The sequence below is a fragment of the Cervus elaphus genome, chromosome 19 (assembly GCF_910594005.1).
Source record: "Cervus elaphus chromosome 19, mCerEla1.1, whole genome shotgun sequence".
In the NCBI taxonomy this organism is placed as follows: domain Eukaryota; kingdom Metazoa; phylum Chordata; class Mammalia; order Artiodactyla; family Cervidae; genus Cervus; species Cervus elaphus.
Window position 1 is genome coordinate 49519446 of NC_057833.1, and position 18277 is coordinate 49537722.

The following is an 18277-nucleotide window of genomic DNA, read 5'->3' on the forward strand; positions in this document are numbered from 1 at the left end:
AGTCATTGTGTCCAAGCAGACTGCTGACGTGCCCCAAACTTTGGGGACAAGTGCAGAAATGCCATCAGCTCATGACTGAATTCCTTGCAAGACATGAATTCAGTCATGGTGACAGTTGAAAACTATTTTAACCTTTTTTGCAAGATTTTGTAATATGTTTCTGTACACAGCCTTGCTTTTCAACCAGAGGGGTTTATTTACAATGAGTCAGTGGTCCCCTGCCCTCTCTCCAGCTCTAGTCCCATGTTCCTGAGCACCTCGCTCTTTCTACCTCATCGGGTAAGTCATTACCACTCTGTGCCTCAGTTTACTCAGTAGTTTACCATTAGACTGTGAGCTCCTTGGGGGACTTTGTCTTAATCATTGTTAAGCCCAATGCCTTGCGCCACTCCTGGCAATTGAAAAGCGCTCGATAAATGTTTGAACAAATCAGGTGAGTGAGTGAGTAAGTGAATGGTATAATTAGACTGATAATGCTTGGCTCATACCATTCAAAATTCTTATATCATTCAGATTCATATTTTAAACTTCTCTCACTTTGAAAGAAAGAATTGAAGTGATGTGAGATTAGGACCATGTAGAAAAAAGAGTTAGCTTAGGAATAAAAAATCAACATGCTGGAAAATCATGTCAAGTATGTAGGATTCGCACACCTCCGAGCTCCAGTGGCTTTTGCAGTCCTGTCCCTCAGCTGAACACCAGCCTCCTCCCTCCTCACAGTCCTTACCAGCTGCCTCTGCAGGCCTTGGCCACGAGGCAGAAGTTGTGTGTATAGGTCAAGTGCTCCGCGGAGGATTCCAGGCTCTGCATTGTAGATTTGGCAGCTGTCAGTTACGTGTGATGGCTAAACATGAGAGTGGGTGAGGCCACCTAATGAGAGGGTACCGGCAGAAGAGGAAAGGGCCGTTGGCATTTATTTTAAGGGGAGGTACCCACTCCAGTTTCTTGCCTGGAGATTTCCATGGGGTCGCTGAGTCAGACGCGACTGAGCAACTTAACACTTTCACTTTCACCAAAGAAAAAGCCTTTCCCAAGAGAGAAAAAAGGAGGAGGGAAAAAATGGCTGAAGAAGGTGGTACCCCCAAAACCCACAAAGGAAACATGGCCACAGGTGATAGCATTTTTCTAAGCAGTTCCTTACTTGTGAAATGTGACAAAGTGTTCTACTTTGCAAATCATTCTGAGAGTAATGTGAGATTGTGTAAACGAAAGCCCTCTGTAAACTGTAGACATGTTACAAAAATGACTCTTTCGTCACTCCAAAAAAATAAAAATAAAAAGTCATTAGCTTTAGCAAAGTTTGTCATCAAAAGCAGTAGTGTCTCATTCTCCATTCATCACCATTTTTCTTCCCACAGAGGCAGTTTAATATATTTTGCTGATTTTTCAGATATTTTCTTCTATGGCACTAAGTATAGTATGTTTCATATGACTACTTCTTGATTTTTCAATTTTAGTTATTATCTGTTGACATCCCACTATGAAAGATGAGATTTTAGCCTCTTTCCTTCCTTTGTCTCTACTGCATAACCACTTTCCCCATTCCCTGTCCTTCCAAGAGAATTATATTGTAATCAATATTCAGTTTTTCCATTATTGCAACTATGTGAAGTGCTGGTCCCAGTTGAACCTCTAATAAAGTAAGATAATTTTTCATGTTTGTAGTAAAATACATTCTTTAATCATTTCTGACAAAGAGTGCATTTGAAATAAGTTGTGGAGATTTACATATCTAAAATATGCTTATTCTACATTTATAATTGATTGTTAGGTTCAGTTCAGTTCAGTCGCTCAGTCGTGTCCGATTCTTTGCAACCCCATGAATCGCAGCACACCAGGCCTCCCTGTCCATCACCAATTCCCGGAGTTTACTCAAACTCATGTCCATCGAGTCGGTGATGCCATCCAACCATCTCATCCTCTGTTGTCCTCTTCTCCTCCCAATCCCTCCCAGCATCAGGGTCTTTTCCAACGAGTCAACTCTTCACATGAGGTGGCCAAAGTACTGGAGTTTCAGCTTCAGCATCAGTCCTTCCAATGAACACCCAGGACTGATCTCCTTTAGGATGGACCGGTTAGATCTCCTTGCAGTCCAAGGGACTCTCAAGAGTCTTCTCCAACACCACAGTTCAAAAGCATCAATTTTTTGGTGCTCAGCTTTCTTCACAGTCCAACTCTCACAGCCATACATGACCACTGGAAAAACTATAGCCTTGACCAGACAGACCTCTGTTGGCAAAGTAATGTCTCTGCTTTTTAATATGCTATCTAGGTTGGTCATAACTTTCCTTCCAAGGAGTAAGCGTCTTTTAATTTCATAGCTGCAATCACCATCTGCAGTGATTTTGGAGCCCCCAAAAATAAAGTCTGACACTGCTTCCACTGTTTCCCCATCTATTTCCCATGAAGTGATGTTAGCTGGGTATAATTATAGGTTGAAAAAAATTTGAAGGAATTATTCTGTTGCCTTCTAACTTCTAGTGTGAATGATGATGTTAACTGTTAATGCCCAAAGCATTATTATTCCTAACCCTTTGCATATGATTCTTATAAAAATATTTAATTCTCTTTTCACTGAGATTTCTCTTACATTCTTTAGCTCAAAGACCCTTTCTATAGTTCTGCTGGCCAGAAATATTGGATTCCATCAGAATTTTAGCCTCTGCATCATCATATACTTCCATATCAATACCCTTGGGGGTAAAGGAGTAAAAGAAAGAAGAAAAAGGTGAAAATAGGGATCTCATAGCTTTCTTCCTGTTTTTTGGCCATAAGGATGGGTTTCTCTCAGAGATTTTGCTCACTGGGCATGCAGGACAGTTCCCTGATTTGGCCCACCCTTGGGTCAAAGCTAGGAGATCAAAGAGAGGATAAAAAACCTCAAAGCCCAGAAAATTCACTGCCACTGTCCATGTCTGTTTCAGGTGTTACCTCTCTCCCCAGTCTCCCTGTTATTTACTTTTCAGGAAGCTCAGATAGTTGCTGTTTGTATTTCATCCAGAAATGCTAGTGTAGTCAGTGAGAGAGAAAGGTGACAATGTGCTTACTCCATCTTGGCCAGCATCATAAATTGGTTCATTTTAACAACTGGGGACTAGAAGTTGCTTGGAAGCTCTGAGTTTGTGGATGGATTCTGTCAACTTGACTCTCACTGTATGGTGAACTGCATGGACTGTTTAGTTGGGGGAAACTTCAAAGTCAGTATCTTTAAATTTTTCCTCTTGAGTTGGTCAAATTTTGCAGAGAAAGACCCTCTTACTTTCTGGCAAGAATGTGAAGCCTTGGTTTTCCATCTCTGGAAGCCTGTTTGATAACAGAACAGGGGTCCTCAGTATCTAGCATTTATATATTCTCATAAGGGTCCTGTGTCAGTGATGTCATCCAACCACCTCATCCTCTATTGTCCCCTTCTCCTCCCACCTTCAATCCTTCCCAGCATCAGGGTCTTTTCAAATGAATCAGTTCTTTGCATCAGGTGGCCAAAGTATTGGAGTTTCAGCTTCAGCATCAGTCCTTCCAATGAATATTCAGGACTGATTTCTTTTATGGATGGACTGGTTTGATCTCCTTGCAGTCCAAGGGACTCTCAAGAGTCCTTTCCAACAGCACAGTTCAAAAACATCAGTTCTTTGGTGCTCAGCTTTCCTTATCGTCCAACTCTATAGGCTATACTGCTGCCTTTTTGGATCCTGTAACCAGGTAGCATTCCCAGGGGATAACTCTTTGGCTTCTTTAAGCTGCAATGGTGCCTGTATAGTTTATTTCTGGTTAAGTATGCTATGCTCAAGTGCTCTTTGCTTCTTTGAATGAACTATAGGAGTGAAGATATTTCTTTTTTGTAATAATTACTGAAGAGCCATTTCTAACAAGATAGCCATATAGACCTAGATTTCTAGGTTTATGTGTGATGGAGAAAGCTGGCTCACTTATATGACCCTGGCACAGTGGCACAGATATATTTTGTGTCTCATGTAAGTATCTACATGTCTTATTTCCATTTTGTTAATATAACAGCATTTTAAAGGATCTTCTAAAAGTGTGAAGACTATACTTGGGAGAGAGGAAAATCTTCAGGTTATTGGAGATGAACTTTTTAAAAAATTGGTTGCTTTGAACAGATCAGAAGATTGATCTCTCCTTAAGAAATATCAAAACATCCATCTTTCAAGAGAAAAACGTGCCTTAGCCTATGACTATCAATAGCAAATACAGGCTTCGGGGAGGACTTAACCGGTACATTCAGGGGACTGAGCCAGTTTCATTTAGAACCAGATGGGGATTTAGTGTGATAGTGGTTTAGTCACTAAGGCGTGTCTGACTCTTGCAACCCCATGGACTGTAGCCCACTGGCTCCTCTGTCCTTGGGATTTCCCAGGCAAGAATACTAGAGTGGGTTGCCATTTCCTTCTCCAGGGGATCTTCCCAACCCAGGGATTGAACCCACGTCTCCTGCATTGCAGGCAGATTCTTTATTGCTGATCCACCATGAAGCTCTGGGGGTCATATATAGCTTCACAAACTTCAGTATCATGGAGCAAACTAGACTTCAATTACCAAAATTTATTTTTGACAAAAATTGCTGTGATGAGAAACAACATATATTAGTAAAACAAACACAGGCTTAAAGTCAGGTACCCAGGGTTTGAATCCTGGCTCTATACTTACTAGTTGTGGGATCTTGAGAAAGTTACTTAACCTCTGAGCCTGAGTTTCTTTTATTGCAAATCTACTCAAACACTACCTCATGGTGTTGTAAGGAGTATATTAAATAACTTTGTATAATATCTGCATAGTATCCAGAGGGCTATATTACTCAATAAGCACCATCATCATTACCATGTAGATTTCCATTGACTCTCCCCCCCTGTTTTTCTGTTTGGCTACCTACACGAAGAAGATCAGGAAGTAGAGCCAAAGCTGGATTTTTATGAAAGGAGCTGTAACAAAAGGCAGTGAATTACATTGTGACTCCTGCCTAGGAAAATGAGAATAATGATCATTTTTGCTCTCTCCACAACCTCTGTCACAACCACTTAGGAAATTTTATGCTTCGCTGAGAAATGTCAATCAGAGATGGAGATGATACCAATGGCCCATTGCTAGTGGGTGCTCTCTTATTTACACATCACAGGAGGGTGGGTGACTTGCAAGACCTACTCACATTCTCTCAGACCACCTGGAGACCAATATATCACAAGCATGAACCCCTTTTTTTCTTTATTATCAACTATTTTGTGAGACTTGTGATACACTATTTTTCACTATTCTGTTAAAAGTCATATTTTTATCCTTTTCATTTTTGAGAACACATTTTTCTAACTGAAGGGAAGAAAGAAAAAGAGACACTTGAACCCAACAATTAGTGATTATACATTCTTCTAAGGAAGACATGGAACTTCTTATGAAAATTGACCATATACTACTCATAAAGCTAGTCCCAACAAAAATCAGGGAATCAGTATCATACAGACCAAATTCTCTAACTACATGGTTATTAAATTAGAAATCAGTAGTAAGAAGATAATTTTTTAAATGGACAGATTCTTAGAAAAGTTCAATCTTCCAAGACTGAACCAGGAAGATATAGAAATTATGAACAACCCAATTATAAGCACTGAAATTGAAGCTGTGATTAAAAATCTCCCAAAAAACAAAAGCCCAGGACCAGATGGCTTCACAGAAGAATTCCATCAAACATTTAGAGAACAGCTAATGCCTATCCTTTGAAAACTCTTTCAAACAATTGCAGAGGAAGGAACACTTCCAAACTCATTTGATGAGGCCATCACCCTGATACCAAAACCAGACAAAAACAGCACACAAAAAGAAAACTACAGGCCAATATCACTGATGAACATAGATGCAAAAATCTTCAACAGAATTTTAGCAAACAGAATTCAACAACACATCAAAAAGCTCATACACCATGATCAAGTTGGGTTTATTCCAGGAATGCAAGGATTTTTCAATATATGCAAATCAATCAATGTGATACACAATATTAACAAACTGAAAGATAAAAATCATATGATAATCTCAAAAGATGCAGAAAAAGCCTTTGACAAAATTCAGCACCCATTTATGATTAAAACTCTTCAAAAAATGGGCATGGAAGGAACCTATCTCAACATAGGAAAGGCCATATATGATAAGCCTACAGCAAACATTATTCTCAATGGTGAAAAACTGAAAGCATTCCCCCTAAAATCAGGAACAAGACACGAGTGTCCACTTTCACCACTATTATTCAACATAGTTGTGGAAGTCCTAGCTACAGCAATCAGAGAATAAAAAGAAATAAAAAGAATCCAGATCAGAAAAGAAGTAAAGCTCTCACTGTTTGCAGATGACATGATACTGTATATAGAAAACCCTAAAGATAGTATCAGAAAATTACTAGAGCTAATCAGTGAATTTAGCAAAGTTGTAGGATACAAAATCAATACACAGAAATCACTTGCATTTCTATGCACTAACAATGAAAATTCAGAAAGAGAGATTAAGGAATCAATCCCATTCACCATTGCAACAAAAAGAATTAAATATCTATGAATAAACTTACCTAAGGAGACAAAAGAACTGTACACAGAAAATTATAAGACACTAATGAAAGAAAGACATAAACAGATGGAGAGATATTCCATGTTCCTGGGTAGGAAGAATCAATATTGTGAAAATGACTATATTATCAAATGCAATCTACAGATTCAATGCTATCCCTATCAAATTACCAATGGCATTTTTCACAGAACTAGAACAAAAAATTTCACAATTCATATGGAAACACAAAAGACCCAGAATAGCCAAAACAGTCTTGAGAAAGAAGAATGGAGCTGGAGGAATCAACCTTCCTGACTTCAGATTATACTACAAAGCTACAGTCAACAAGATAGTATGGTACAAGCACAATAATAGAAATACAGACCAATGGAACAAGATAGAAAACCCAGAAATAAACCCATGCACCTATGGGTACCTTATTTTTGACAAAGGAGGCAAGAATATACAATGGGGCAAAGACAGCCTCTTCAATAAATGGTGCTGGGAAAACTGGACAGCTACATGTAAAAGAATGAAATTAGAACACTTCCTAACATCATACACAAAGATAAACTCAAAATGGATTAAAGACCTAAATGTAAGACCAAAAACTATAAAACTCTTAGAGGAAAACATAGGCAGAATACTCGATGACATAAATCAAAGCAAGGTCCTCTATGACCCACCTCCTAGATTAATGGAAATAAAAACAAAAGTAAACAAGTGGGATGGGATTAAACTTAAAGGCTTTTGTGCAGCAGAGGAAACTATAAGCAAGGTGAAAAGACAACCCTCAGAATGGGAGAAAATAATAGCAAATGAAACAACTGACAAAGGATTAATTTCCAAAATATACAAGCAGCTCATACAACTCAATGCCAGAAAAACAAACAACCCAATCAAAAAGTGGGAAAAAGACCTAAACAGACATTTCTCCAAAGAAGACATACAGGTGGCTAACAAACACATGAAAAGATGCTCAACATCATTCATCATTAGAGAAATGCAAATCGAAACTACAATGAGATATCACCTCACAACAGTCAGAATGGCCCTCATCAAAAAATCTACAAACAATGCTGGAGAGAGTGTGGAGAAAAGGGAACACTCTTGCACTGTTGGTGGGAATGTAAATTGATATAGCCACTATGGAAGACGGTATCGAGATTCCTTAAAAAACTGGGAATAAAACCACCATATGACCCAGAAATCCCACTCCTAGGCATATACCCTGAGGAAGCTAAAAAGACACATGTAATATTCCATGGTGTATATGTACCACAGCTTCCTTATCCATTCATCTGCTGATGGGCATCTAGGTTGCTTCCATGTCCTAGCTATTATAAACAGTGCTGCGATGAACATTGGGGTGCACGTGTCTCTTTCAGATCTGGTTTCCTCAGTGTGTATGCCCAGAAGTGGGATTGCTGGGTCATATGGCAGTTCTATTTCCAGTTTTTTAAGAAATCTCAAAAAAAAAAAAAAAAGAAATCTCCACACTGTTTTCCATAGTGGCTGTACTAGTTTGCATTCCCACCAACAGTGTAAGAGGGTTCCAGTTCTAATGAGATGGATGAAACTGGAGCCCATTATACAGAGTGAAGTAAGCCAGAAAGATAAAGAACATTACAGCATACTAACACATATATATGGAATTTAGAAAGATGGTAACGATAACCCTATATGCAAAACAGAAAAAGAGACACAGAAGTACAGAACACACTTTTGAACTCTGTGGGAGAAGGTGAGGGTGGGATGTTTCAAAAGAACAGCATGTATATTATCTATGGTGAAACAGATCACCAGCCCAGGTGGGATGCATGAGACAGGTGCTCGGGCCTGGTGCACTGGGAAGACCCATTGGGATCGGGTGGAGAGGGAGGTGGGAGGGGGGATCGGGATGGGGAATGCGTGTAACTCTATGGCTGATTCATATCAATGTATGACAAAACCCACTGAAATGTTGTGAAGTAATTAGCCTCCAACTAATAAAATAAATTAATTAATTAATTTTTAAAAAAATGAAAAAAAAAGACACATGTATCCCATTGTTCGCTGCAGCACTATTTACAATAGCTAGAACACGGAAGCAACCTAGATGTCCATCGACAGATGAATGGATAAAGAAGTAGTGGTACATATACACAGTGGAATATTACTCAGCCATAAAAAGGAATGCATTTGAGTCAGTTCTCATCAGGCAGATGAACCTAGAACCTATTATACAGACTGAAGTGAGTCAGAAAGAGAAAGATAAATATCGTATTCTAACACATATATACGGAATCTAGAAGAATGGTACCGAAGAACTTATTTACAGGGCAACAATGGAGAAACAGACATACAGAATAGACTTATGGACATGGGGAGGGGGAGGAGAGGGTGAGATAAATGGAAAGAGTAACATGGAAACTTACATTACCATATGTAAAATAGATAGTCAACGGGAATTTGCCAAATGGCTCAGAAAACTCAAACAGGAGCTCTGTATCAACCTAGAGGGGTGGGATAGGGAGGGAGACGGGAGGGAGGTTCAAAGGGGAGGCGATATATGTAGACCTATGGCTTATTCATGTTGAGGTTTGACAGAAAACAACAAGATTCTATAAAGCAATTATCCTTTAATAAAAAGAAAAAAGAAAAAAAGATAATTAAAAAAATCTCATACATTTGGACATTTTAAAAACATTTCTACAGTTGGGTCAAAGAGAAGAATCATAGCTGAAGGATTAAGTACTTAGAGCTGAACAATGAAAATGCCACAATCAGAACTCCGGATGTAGCTAAACTGTACCCTGAAGAGAAGACCGAGCCTTAAATTCTTATAGGAGAAAAGCAGAAAGGCTGAGAACTTCAACTTAAGTTAGAAAAAGAACCATAGAAAAGACACATAAACAGTCTGGTTTTTTCTTAGTATAGAGAAAATGCACTTAGTGAAAGAAACAAAAAACAAGAAAAAAGTCATGTTCATGATGTGATGTTGTTAAGTGTTCATAAATGAAGGAACAGAAAACTGGGTCATTACCTTCCAATTTCATTCAGCTCAGTATAAGCTGAATCAAAATTTTCCTTCCAAGAAATGGTGGCACCATCAGCAGCAGCGTCTTTGGAAGAGAAAGGATCCATTTATCATATTGAGGAAGTCATACAAGAGTAACGAAAAGGTTAACAGAAAAGCTCCAACATCATCCCCAAAGCAATTTTCATGACTAAATATGGAATCTAACTCAGTGGGAAAATGCCACAATTCTCTGAAATGTTATCTAAAAAAATGCTAGCCAAGGGGAAACTGATATGACAGAGTCAGACTCCCCGTACTATCTCCATAAATGAAGGGAAAACTTGGAACAATCAGAAATGTAACTTCTGGATGTTTTCAAATAGAAATCTGGTAGCAAAAATTATAAGGGAGGAAAAAAACAAAACACTTTGAAAGGCCTAGAAAAGCCAGTGAGAATCAGGGCTGTAGGAAGGATGCAGCAGAGAGGAAAGGGGAAGAGTTACAAGTCCAACGAGAAAAGGAACATGCACAGAGCAGTCTAAAAACTGCTCATTCTCACCCCTTTATTCTCTGCATTAACGAGCCTATCTGGTATACCAAATGATTTAGCTTTACCCCAAATATATTAATACACCTGGCATAATCTTTGGCGGCACTACCTTGTTTGATACATTAATTCCCTGGCAATGATTTACACACACACATACACACACACACACACACACACACACAAGCATGCACACCAAACATTTGTGTTGTCTGCTGGGGAGCAAGGCTCACAACAGGAAGCAAAACAGAAGCAGTGGTCATCCTGGGTGGGACTCAGGGGGCAGCTGGGAGAAGAGCAGTTAAGTTGCAGCACATCTCTCTTGACCCTGGTCATCTCAGTTTGCCCACAGCACAGCTGGGCTGAGGCTGGACATGGCTTACCCACGTAAGAGTTCTGAGGAAATAAAGAATCAGGACCAAGGTTTCCCAGTGAGTCACAGGCCCGTTGGGAGCAGAGCTGAGCCCAACTAGCAGTGGGGAGGGCCTGGGGAACAGTTCCGGAGTTAACCATGGGGGTGGGTGGGGGGCGGCAGCCCGGGGGCCCTGGAGGGTCCACAGCCCCTCTGGAGACTCCGGCATGCCCTTGACCCAAAGACACAAGTTCACTGTCTTTTAATTTCAGTGACTTCCTATCCCTACCCCACACAGTCCATTGTCCTGCACTGCCCCAAACTTCACTATTGGGAGATTTCTTACAAAATGTCCCAGGGACCAAGGTGGCTTGGTGAGTTCATGAATAGAGGGGCAAAAAAAGAACCAGGTTTGTAAAATACTCAAATGCAGCTAGTTAAATGCATATATTAGTCATTCAACATATCTACATAAAAATGTAACCACCCTGAAGAAAGACATGCTGGGAGGGCTGGGGGTGGAGAAATGATATTCATTTTAACTCCAACCTTCGAGCCAGTGGCTTTCCTTTACCCATTTTAAATTGGTGAGTGGGGCTGTCACTAATTCTGTGAGGTGCACTTAGGCTGGCAGGGGTTCCCAGGGAAGAGGAGGTGTGGTGTTTCCATCACAGAGGCAGGACAAGTAGCACCCATGGGACTCATGGCTCCTGCCTGCCCCTCTAGGTGTCTGGCAACACATACACAGGTGCCCAGGACATGGTAGGCCTAGGGGAGACATGGGTGGCAGATCTAACTTGAGCCCCATACTTTATGGAAACACTCTTCATCAGGCTTCTGAAATGGTACTTGACAGAAGCCAACAAGCAAATCCAGGTCAGCTCTAGCTCAATGGCCCAGCAGGCCAGTGGGCTGCCAGGGCTGGTGAATATATGACAATTGGCCAGTTGTCTTGTCTTCACCAGCAGAGTGCTGGGTGTGGCTGGGACTCACCGTATTCTGGAAGTCGTACGAATTCTGAAGGCTCGCTGGGAAGGCTGATCCCCCAGGGGTTACTGGCACTGACTCTGAACTGATAAGGACTCCCAGGACTGAGGTCTTCAATGACAAGGTAGGTGTCCAAGGTTGACGCTACTGACTGCTGCCAGGCCTGGGAACCTAGGGCACAATTTTCAAGGAGTGGGAAAGAGAAAAGGCCAGAGGGACATTGTTTCAAAGACCTTCAGCAAACAATGAAAGGAAAAATGACACATTCCATTCAAGGGACAGTTGTGGTCACTGCCTCGGGCCTTGAAAGCCTGTTGGCTAACTGTGGCAGGTCTGGGTTCGATTTCTTAAGAGACTGAATACATCATGAGTGGTGTTAAAGCAGCTGGCCTGTAGAGTCTGTTCATTTCCAAATGGGCACGTAAGAGAGTGAAAGACAGAGCAAGATGAATTTACAGAGGAACACACAGCACATTTTCAATAAGGCCAGAAAAATATATTGTATATTAATAACAAAGTCAGAGAAAACAGGCATTTGAAAATGGAAACAGAATGGAAATGAACATGTACTGTGCACCATGTACATGTAAAATACCGTGGAAGGAGTTTACCCATAATTCTCTCATTCCATGTTGTCACTTAAATCCACAGAAGCCCTATGAGATTGGGAGCAATAGTCTCACTTTACACATAAAGTAACCGAGGCTCAGAAAGATTAGATAACTTTCCCAAGAGAACTTAGTTCATAAGATGAACTATGACCTGAAGAATGCCAAGGGAAATACAAGCTTGGAGAGACGTGTCTCTCAGCTCAGCATCAATGCCTTTGTGCTGAGTTGAGACAGAGTGAACAGCTAAACAAAGAGGTGGACAAATATAACTGCAGAGGGAAAGAAGGGTGAAAATAAGAAGAGTAACAGAGAGCAGAGCAAAACAGAGGATTCTGTAAACCGTTGCTTTCAATTCAGGTGTGTGATTCATCACCTGGTTCAGAGAGTGCTATTAACAATTAGAGTTACCTGGCAGCTTCTCATTTCAATGAATTCTTCTTGATAATAGTTGTTCCTAACTACTAAGGATATGTATGCACTCTTAGTGTGTAAATGTAACAAAGTTAAAAACTGAACAATTTAAAAAGTGATCTCTAAATTTATACAGTGATCTCTTAAGTTTCGTCTAGGGGTAAAGATGAAGGGTTAGGTGGGGTGGAGCATTGCTGTTGCTCTCCTAGTTACTACTCTGGAAGAAAGATCACAGATTAGCAAACTATTAATAGAGAACTGGGTTCTTGTGCCAGCTCTGCCTCTTAAGAACCCCAGCTTCATGCTTCTTAACTTTCTTTAAGCTTTAGCCTCCTCACCTGTAAAATGGGCCTGATTGTCCCTGTCTGGGTGATCAGGCTTGTTAAGTAGGTAAGAGCAGGTGAAGGTACTTTGTCACCTGCCATGAGTTATTATCATTTTGGCAAAAAATCTTGCTCGGTGTTTGAGATCAAAAGCAACTGAAGCCTGGCCTGAGGCCTTGGTGCTGAGTTGGAAGATATGAGAAGGGACAGCTGATGAAAGGCATGGAAGCAGACAGTGTTATGACTCGGAAGGACCTCCTTAGGAGAAAGAGAAGATAGAAGAGGAGGCAGGGGAGGCGTTGCACCTTCCTCTCTGTACTCCACGGTGTAACCAGAAATGGTGCAGTTTCCCGTGCTGGATGGGGGCAGCCAGCGGAGGATCACGGAAGTGCAGCTTCTCTCTTGGGCAATGGGGCGGTTAGGGGCCGCTGGAACACCTGCGGGAGAGAAATTAGGGTCAAATGCCATTTCTGCAGAACTTGGCATTTATGCCAAGGCTGAAAATCACCGAGGGCATGACCTAACCTTTACCTCATATGTTTCCTGTGACCTTGTGCACCAAATGGTACATCTTTCCTAGGCTAAGGGAGACTTGGGAGACACAACTTGCTGTCGGAATTCTTCCTTGGACTAAATGCTGCATACTGGACAGAAAGCTCAGTGAGAGAACTGTGCTGTAGGAGGCATACAGTAGGGCCCGGACAACTCTTATCAAAGATTCATTCTGTTCCCATTTGCTGCAACCAGGTCTCAGGGAACCCTTGTAATGTCCAGTTAAAATGTTTGACTGACACAAACTCATAGAAAGTAGAATGGTGGTTGTCAGGGGCTGAGGGGAGTGAGGGGGAAGTGGAGATACTTTGTTTCAAGGGTGCAGAGTTTCAGCTTTATAAAATGAAGAGAGTTCTGGAGATGGGTTACACAACAGTGTGCGTGTACTTCACACTACTGAACAGCACACTGCAAATTGGTGAAGATGGTACATCTTATGTGTATTTTACCATAATTAAAAATGAATATTAAAGCACAAGAAATATTTGACTAACAAAGAAACTGTACCTTGCACTTTAACAGTAGCAGATGTTGACGCAGTACCATGGTCGTTTGCTGCTATGCAGGTATAGATACCGCTGTCTTGGGGCATCAGATTGCAGATTTTCAGGGTGATTTCCCCAGAATCACTAGGGACATGAAAAGGATGTCCTTCAAATACCAGTAATGAGACAATCAACTAGGAAAGGTACACGGTGTGCTGAGCTGAGTCCATTGGACCAAGGTCTAGTCCCTGTTTGTTATCTTCTTACACACCTTAGCTGAGCACCTTGCCCTCTATTTCCCCAATTCCGTATAGAGGAACAAAATTCTTGGCATGCCTATCTCTCAAGTTGGTTGTAAATGAGGGATGGTAAAGGAGTAAAATGAGATAAGAATTAGAACATGGTTTGAAATAAAGTCCTATACAAATACTGATCCCCAATATTACTATTACTACCTAAAATATTTGGTCCTAAAATACTTTCAGTCCATAAGCAATAACAAGTGGTACAAAAAATGGAAAGAATGAAAATGTTCAAGTAGTTCACATTCTACATGTGGCACCCTCAAAATAATTGAGTGACTTAAGGCAAATTCCTTCACTAAATAACTTTCCCAGTAGTCCCAGCCTGGGGTCCAGGACATTAAAGAACTGCTCTGAAAAGGTTAAACCCAGAGGTCACAGTCAGTCCCACTCCCTCCTCACTGGTTGTGACATAACATGGTAATCTTCATGACCCTTGCCACGCACTGACTCTCATCCTAAGCTCCCTCGGTCCACTGATATTTTAGGATCAGGCCATGGAGTCTCTGCTGGGAATATCATTTCACACACAAAAACATTAAGCTAAAGGATGAAGTGACTTGATCCTAGCTGTTTCTTCCATAAATGTTTTTTAAGCATCTAGGGCTTGTTACTGCTTGTCCTCTGTAAGCAGCATTGTTCAAGAAAGTTCTTAATTAGTGGGGCTTCCCTAGTGACTGAGAAGTAAAGAGTCTACCTGCAATGCAGGAGAACCAGGTTCAATCCCTGAGCCAGGAAGATCCCCTGGAGTTGGAAATGGCAACCCACTCCAGTATTCTTGCCTGGAGAATCCCATGGACAGAGGAGCCTGGCGGGCTACACTCCATGGGGTTGCAAAGAGTTGGTCACGACTGAGTGCCTAACACTTTCACTTTTGGTTCAACCAAGTTTGATTTTATAGTCTTTGTGTGGAAGCATACTTGTGGCTGGATTTTCTGTTTTCTATTGTATACTTTGGAGTAAGTAATTTTTTTTCCTTCTAAGAAAATTGTTCTTAATGGAGGAATTGAGTATATCACTGTTTCATAGGATCCCAAGGGCCACAAAGGGTCTGTGCTAGAATAGGTTCCAGGGCAGCTCTTCTCTGAGAGACTAAGTAACCTGAACAGGAGCTGCATCCCAGACTTAGCTTCCGGGTACTGCCCGAGGTGTGGGGAGGTGTGGTGCTGATGTGGGGCTGCTGCTTACCAGGAGGAGACGCTGTATGTAGCTGAGCTGTTGTCAGTGTCAAGGATGTTCTGATCTGGACCCTTCCAAGTGATGGTGGGCTTTGGCCGTCCACAGACTTTGCACTGCAGTGTCACCGTGTCCCCAAGCAAGCAGGTCACATCCACTAAGGGCACAAGGAATTCTGGCGCCACTGTGGTCAAATCAACATGACATAAATTTGCATTATTCAGAAGAAACAGAATAAAACAATTATTTTATAACACGACCCTCTCATTCCCCACCCTTGCTGTGTAATGATTCGAATAATCTTCAGCTTAACAGAGCAGAGTCACTTGTGTACTATGAAAAAGTATTTGTAAAGTACCATGCCATGTTAAGTCGCTTCAGTTGTGTCCGACTCTGTGTGTGACCCTATGGACTGTAGCCCGCCAGGCTCTTCTGTCCATGGGATTCTCCAGGCAAGAATACTGAAATGGGTTGCCATTAATAAATGTTTAGTTTTAGAAAAATTAGGAAATACAGATTTAAAAAAAGAGAGGACAATCTCCATGATGTCATCACTCAGAAGTTACCGTGAACAGTCTGATATATATCCTTTTAGATTTTATAGAAATATATCTTTTCTTACAAAAAGTGGATCCCATTATACATGTTGCAAGTTGTGGTCTTTTTTACCCCACTGTTTATCCTAAATATTTTCCTTGTCCATAAGTACAGGACTACATGACCATTGTTTAAAGATGCTACCTCAGCTACCTCAGTGCTGGATTTGCCATAATTTATTTAGCCAATCCCTGTGTAGTCAATTCTGTCACTTTTTAACTCACCTTCTTGGATGAAATTTGGATTTAAGATCTGAAAAACACAAAGAAACAGAAAATTGCTTAAATCCTAAGCTTCTTAAAGAGAACAGGAGACTCATCGTAGTGACCAAAATGAAAGTATAATTTGGGGCGAGAAGCCTTGAGCCCAGCCCCTGCAGTTTGTGACCGCAGCACTATGGCAGTAACAAGGGCACCTGATTTACCTTCCCATCGGTTCTGTTCACACTCCCTCTGGGCAGCTGGGGCCCCAGGCAGGCGTACTGTGACTGCAGAGCTGGCCTTGCTGTCCTCCTTACTTGCTCTTCCTCCCTGTTATATGCATGAAAACCCATTCTCCTCCACCTTGACATTCACTCAAGCATTGTGATGGCACTGATTCTTCCCAGCATTGGGAATATTCAAAAACAGAGGAACTGACATCTATTAAAGTGGAAGGGTGCTGGACAAGAATCCAGTCATTTCCTCCCAGCAGCTAAATGCAGAGTTTGACTTGTTGAGGGGAAAGGAAAGTTCCACTTCTTCATCCTGCCTTCCCAGAACTCCTCCTGTGGCCCAAGTCTCCACAGGCAGCTTGAAAACCACAGAACTGCCCTCCTGGCTGCCTAGGTGAGGAAACAGAGACTTGGCCTGCCCTAGTGACCTGTCTGGTCGTATGGCTGGTTGGTGGAGGCCCTGCTGGTGCCCTTTGTACATACCAAGCTGTCTGCCATGTGACAACATGGAGCTCACAGAAGGGAAAACCTTCCAGTCCACTGGCCATTACCCCTTCTTGAAAATATGATTGCCTTGATTTTTCTCCCATCTTTTGTATGACCTCTAATCCTATAGTCTAGGTCACAAAGCTGGGTGGGGTGAACGAAACCTGGGTACAGAGTAGAAGAAGCTGGGGCTCACTTCTTTTGTTTTATGTGATTTTATCCTAGTCATTTCAACTTTACTACCATTACTTGCCTTCATTATAAACTGGGGATAAATAATACCTAGTACAAAGTGTTATCATGAAGATTAAATGACACTATGTATATTGCACAATGCTTGACAAGTATTCAATGACTATTTAAATAAAGATTATTTAATTCTAATCATCTCTCTTCTGCTAAGAGGCCTTTTGTTGCAGTGGCTTATCTCTAATAGTTTATTTTGCAAAATTCTTCTTTACTTCAAAACGAAGGCAGGAAGCTTGTATGCCTGGCAAACCGCCCACTGGGGCAGTCACACTTATCTCCCTGATTTACCCAAGTCACAGGTCAACTTGGTTTCTGTGCAGTTTTGCCTTATAGAGGCATCCATCAAGCCCTTTGGAAAAAGATATTCCTCCTCCAAGTTCCTCTCTGCAAACCTTTTGCCTGCGTCTACCACTCAGGTTTTTCATGAAACAGGCTGCAGGAAACTGCTGTAATGCTTCGTCCTAGAGCTGAGTGTCCATGATTCTGACCACCACAGGGCTCTCTGCTAGTCTCCAAGGCCACTCACACCACTGCCCTGTCTGCTTTTAAACCGGTGGTTCTCACTCCTTGACCCAGGTGGCTTTAAAAACACACAAAATCCCAATGCCTGGGCCTTATGCCTAGAATTCTTTTAATTGGTTGGGATCAGCAGTTTTAAAACACAGGTGAATCAACATGCAGCCCGTTGAGGAAGGCTGGTAAAAGTTACCCTCAATCCAAGGAAACCAATTTCGGATAGACCAGTTTCCTGCCCCTGACGTTTTTCTGGGTGGGGTGGGGGGTGCATGGGCCATATGGTAAAGGGACTGCTTTTCCCACACTTTTGAAACCCCATCTACGTAAGGAGACCCCAGACCACGGGAGGAGAAGTGTGAAGAGTTGCTCCAGTTGAAAAGGTAACTAAACTACCAGTACACTTAATGAGCAGCACAGCATCATTTGCAGGGGCTGCTAAGGAAGCCAGAAATTGATCCACCTGGCTTAGGTGAAGTGGGAGGATGACGTGGAATCAGTCATTTCACAGACAAGGAAAACTAGGAATATTTCCTAAACGTTAACAGTGGTTTTCTCAGGGTGATGAGATGGAGAGTGGCTGTCCCCCCATTCAAAAAATACTGCTTGCTTCTCTCAGTTCAGTCGCTCAGTCATGTCCGACTCTTTGTGACCCCATAGACTGCAGCACACAGGATGGTGTACGATTTTGTGGATACAGAGATACTAAGAC

The 18277-nt window shown here is 41.6% G+C and overlaps 1 protein-coding gene across 9 annotated transcripts in view; it reads right to left on the reverse strand.

The window, feature by feature from the left end:
- KALRN (kalirin RhoGEF kinase) overlaps positions 1-18277 on the reverse strand; it is a 673187-nt gene that overhangs the window by 12749 nt on the left and 642161 nt on the right. For all 9 annotated transcript variants that reach the window (XM_043875040.1, XM_043875043.1, XM_043875038.1 and 6 more), the window contains 6 exons: positions 16109-16136; positions 15300-15471; positions 13832-13953; positions 13078-13209; positions 11434-11598; positions 9566-9644 (listed from right to left, as the gene is read on the reverse strand). In XM_043875040.1, the coding sequence (XP_043730975.1) occupies positions 9566-9644; positions 11434-11598; positions 13078-13209; positions 13832-13953; positions 15300-15471; positions 16109-16136 (698 nt within the window). The remainder of the gene's footprint in view (positions 1-9565; positions 9645-11433; positions 11599-13077; positions 13210-13831; positions 13954-15299; positions 15472-16108; positions 16137-18277) is intronic.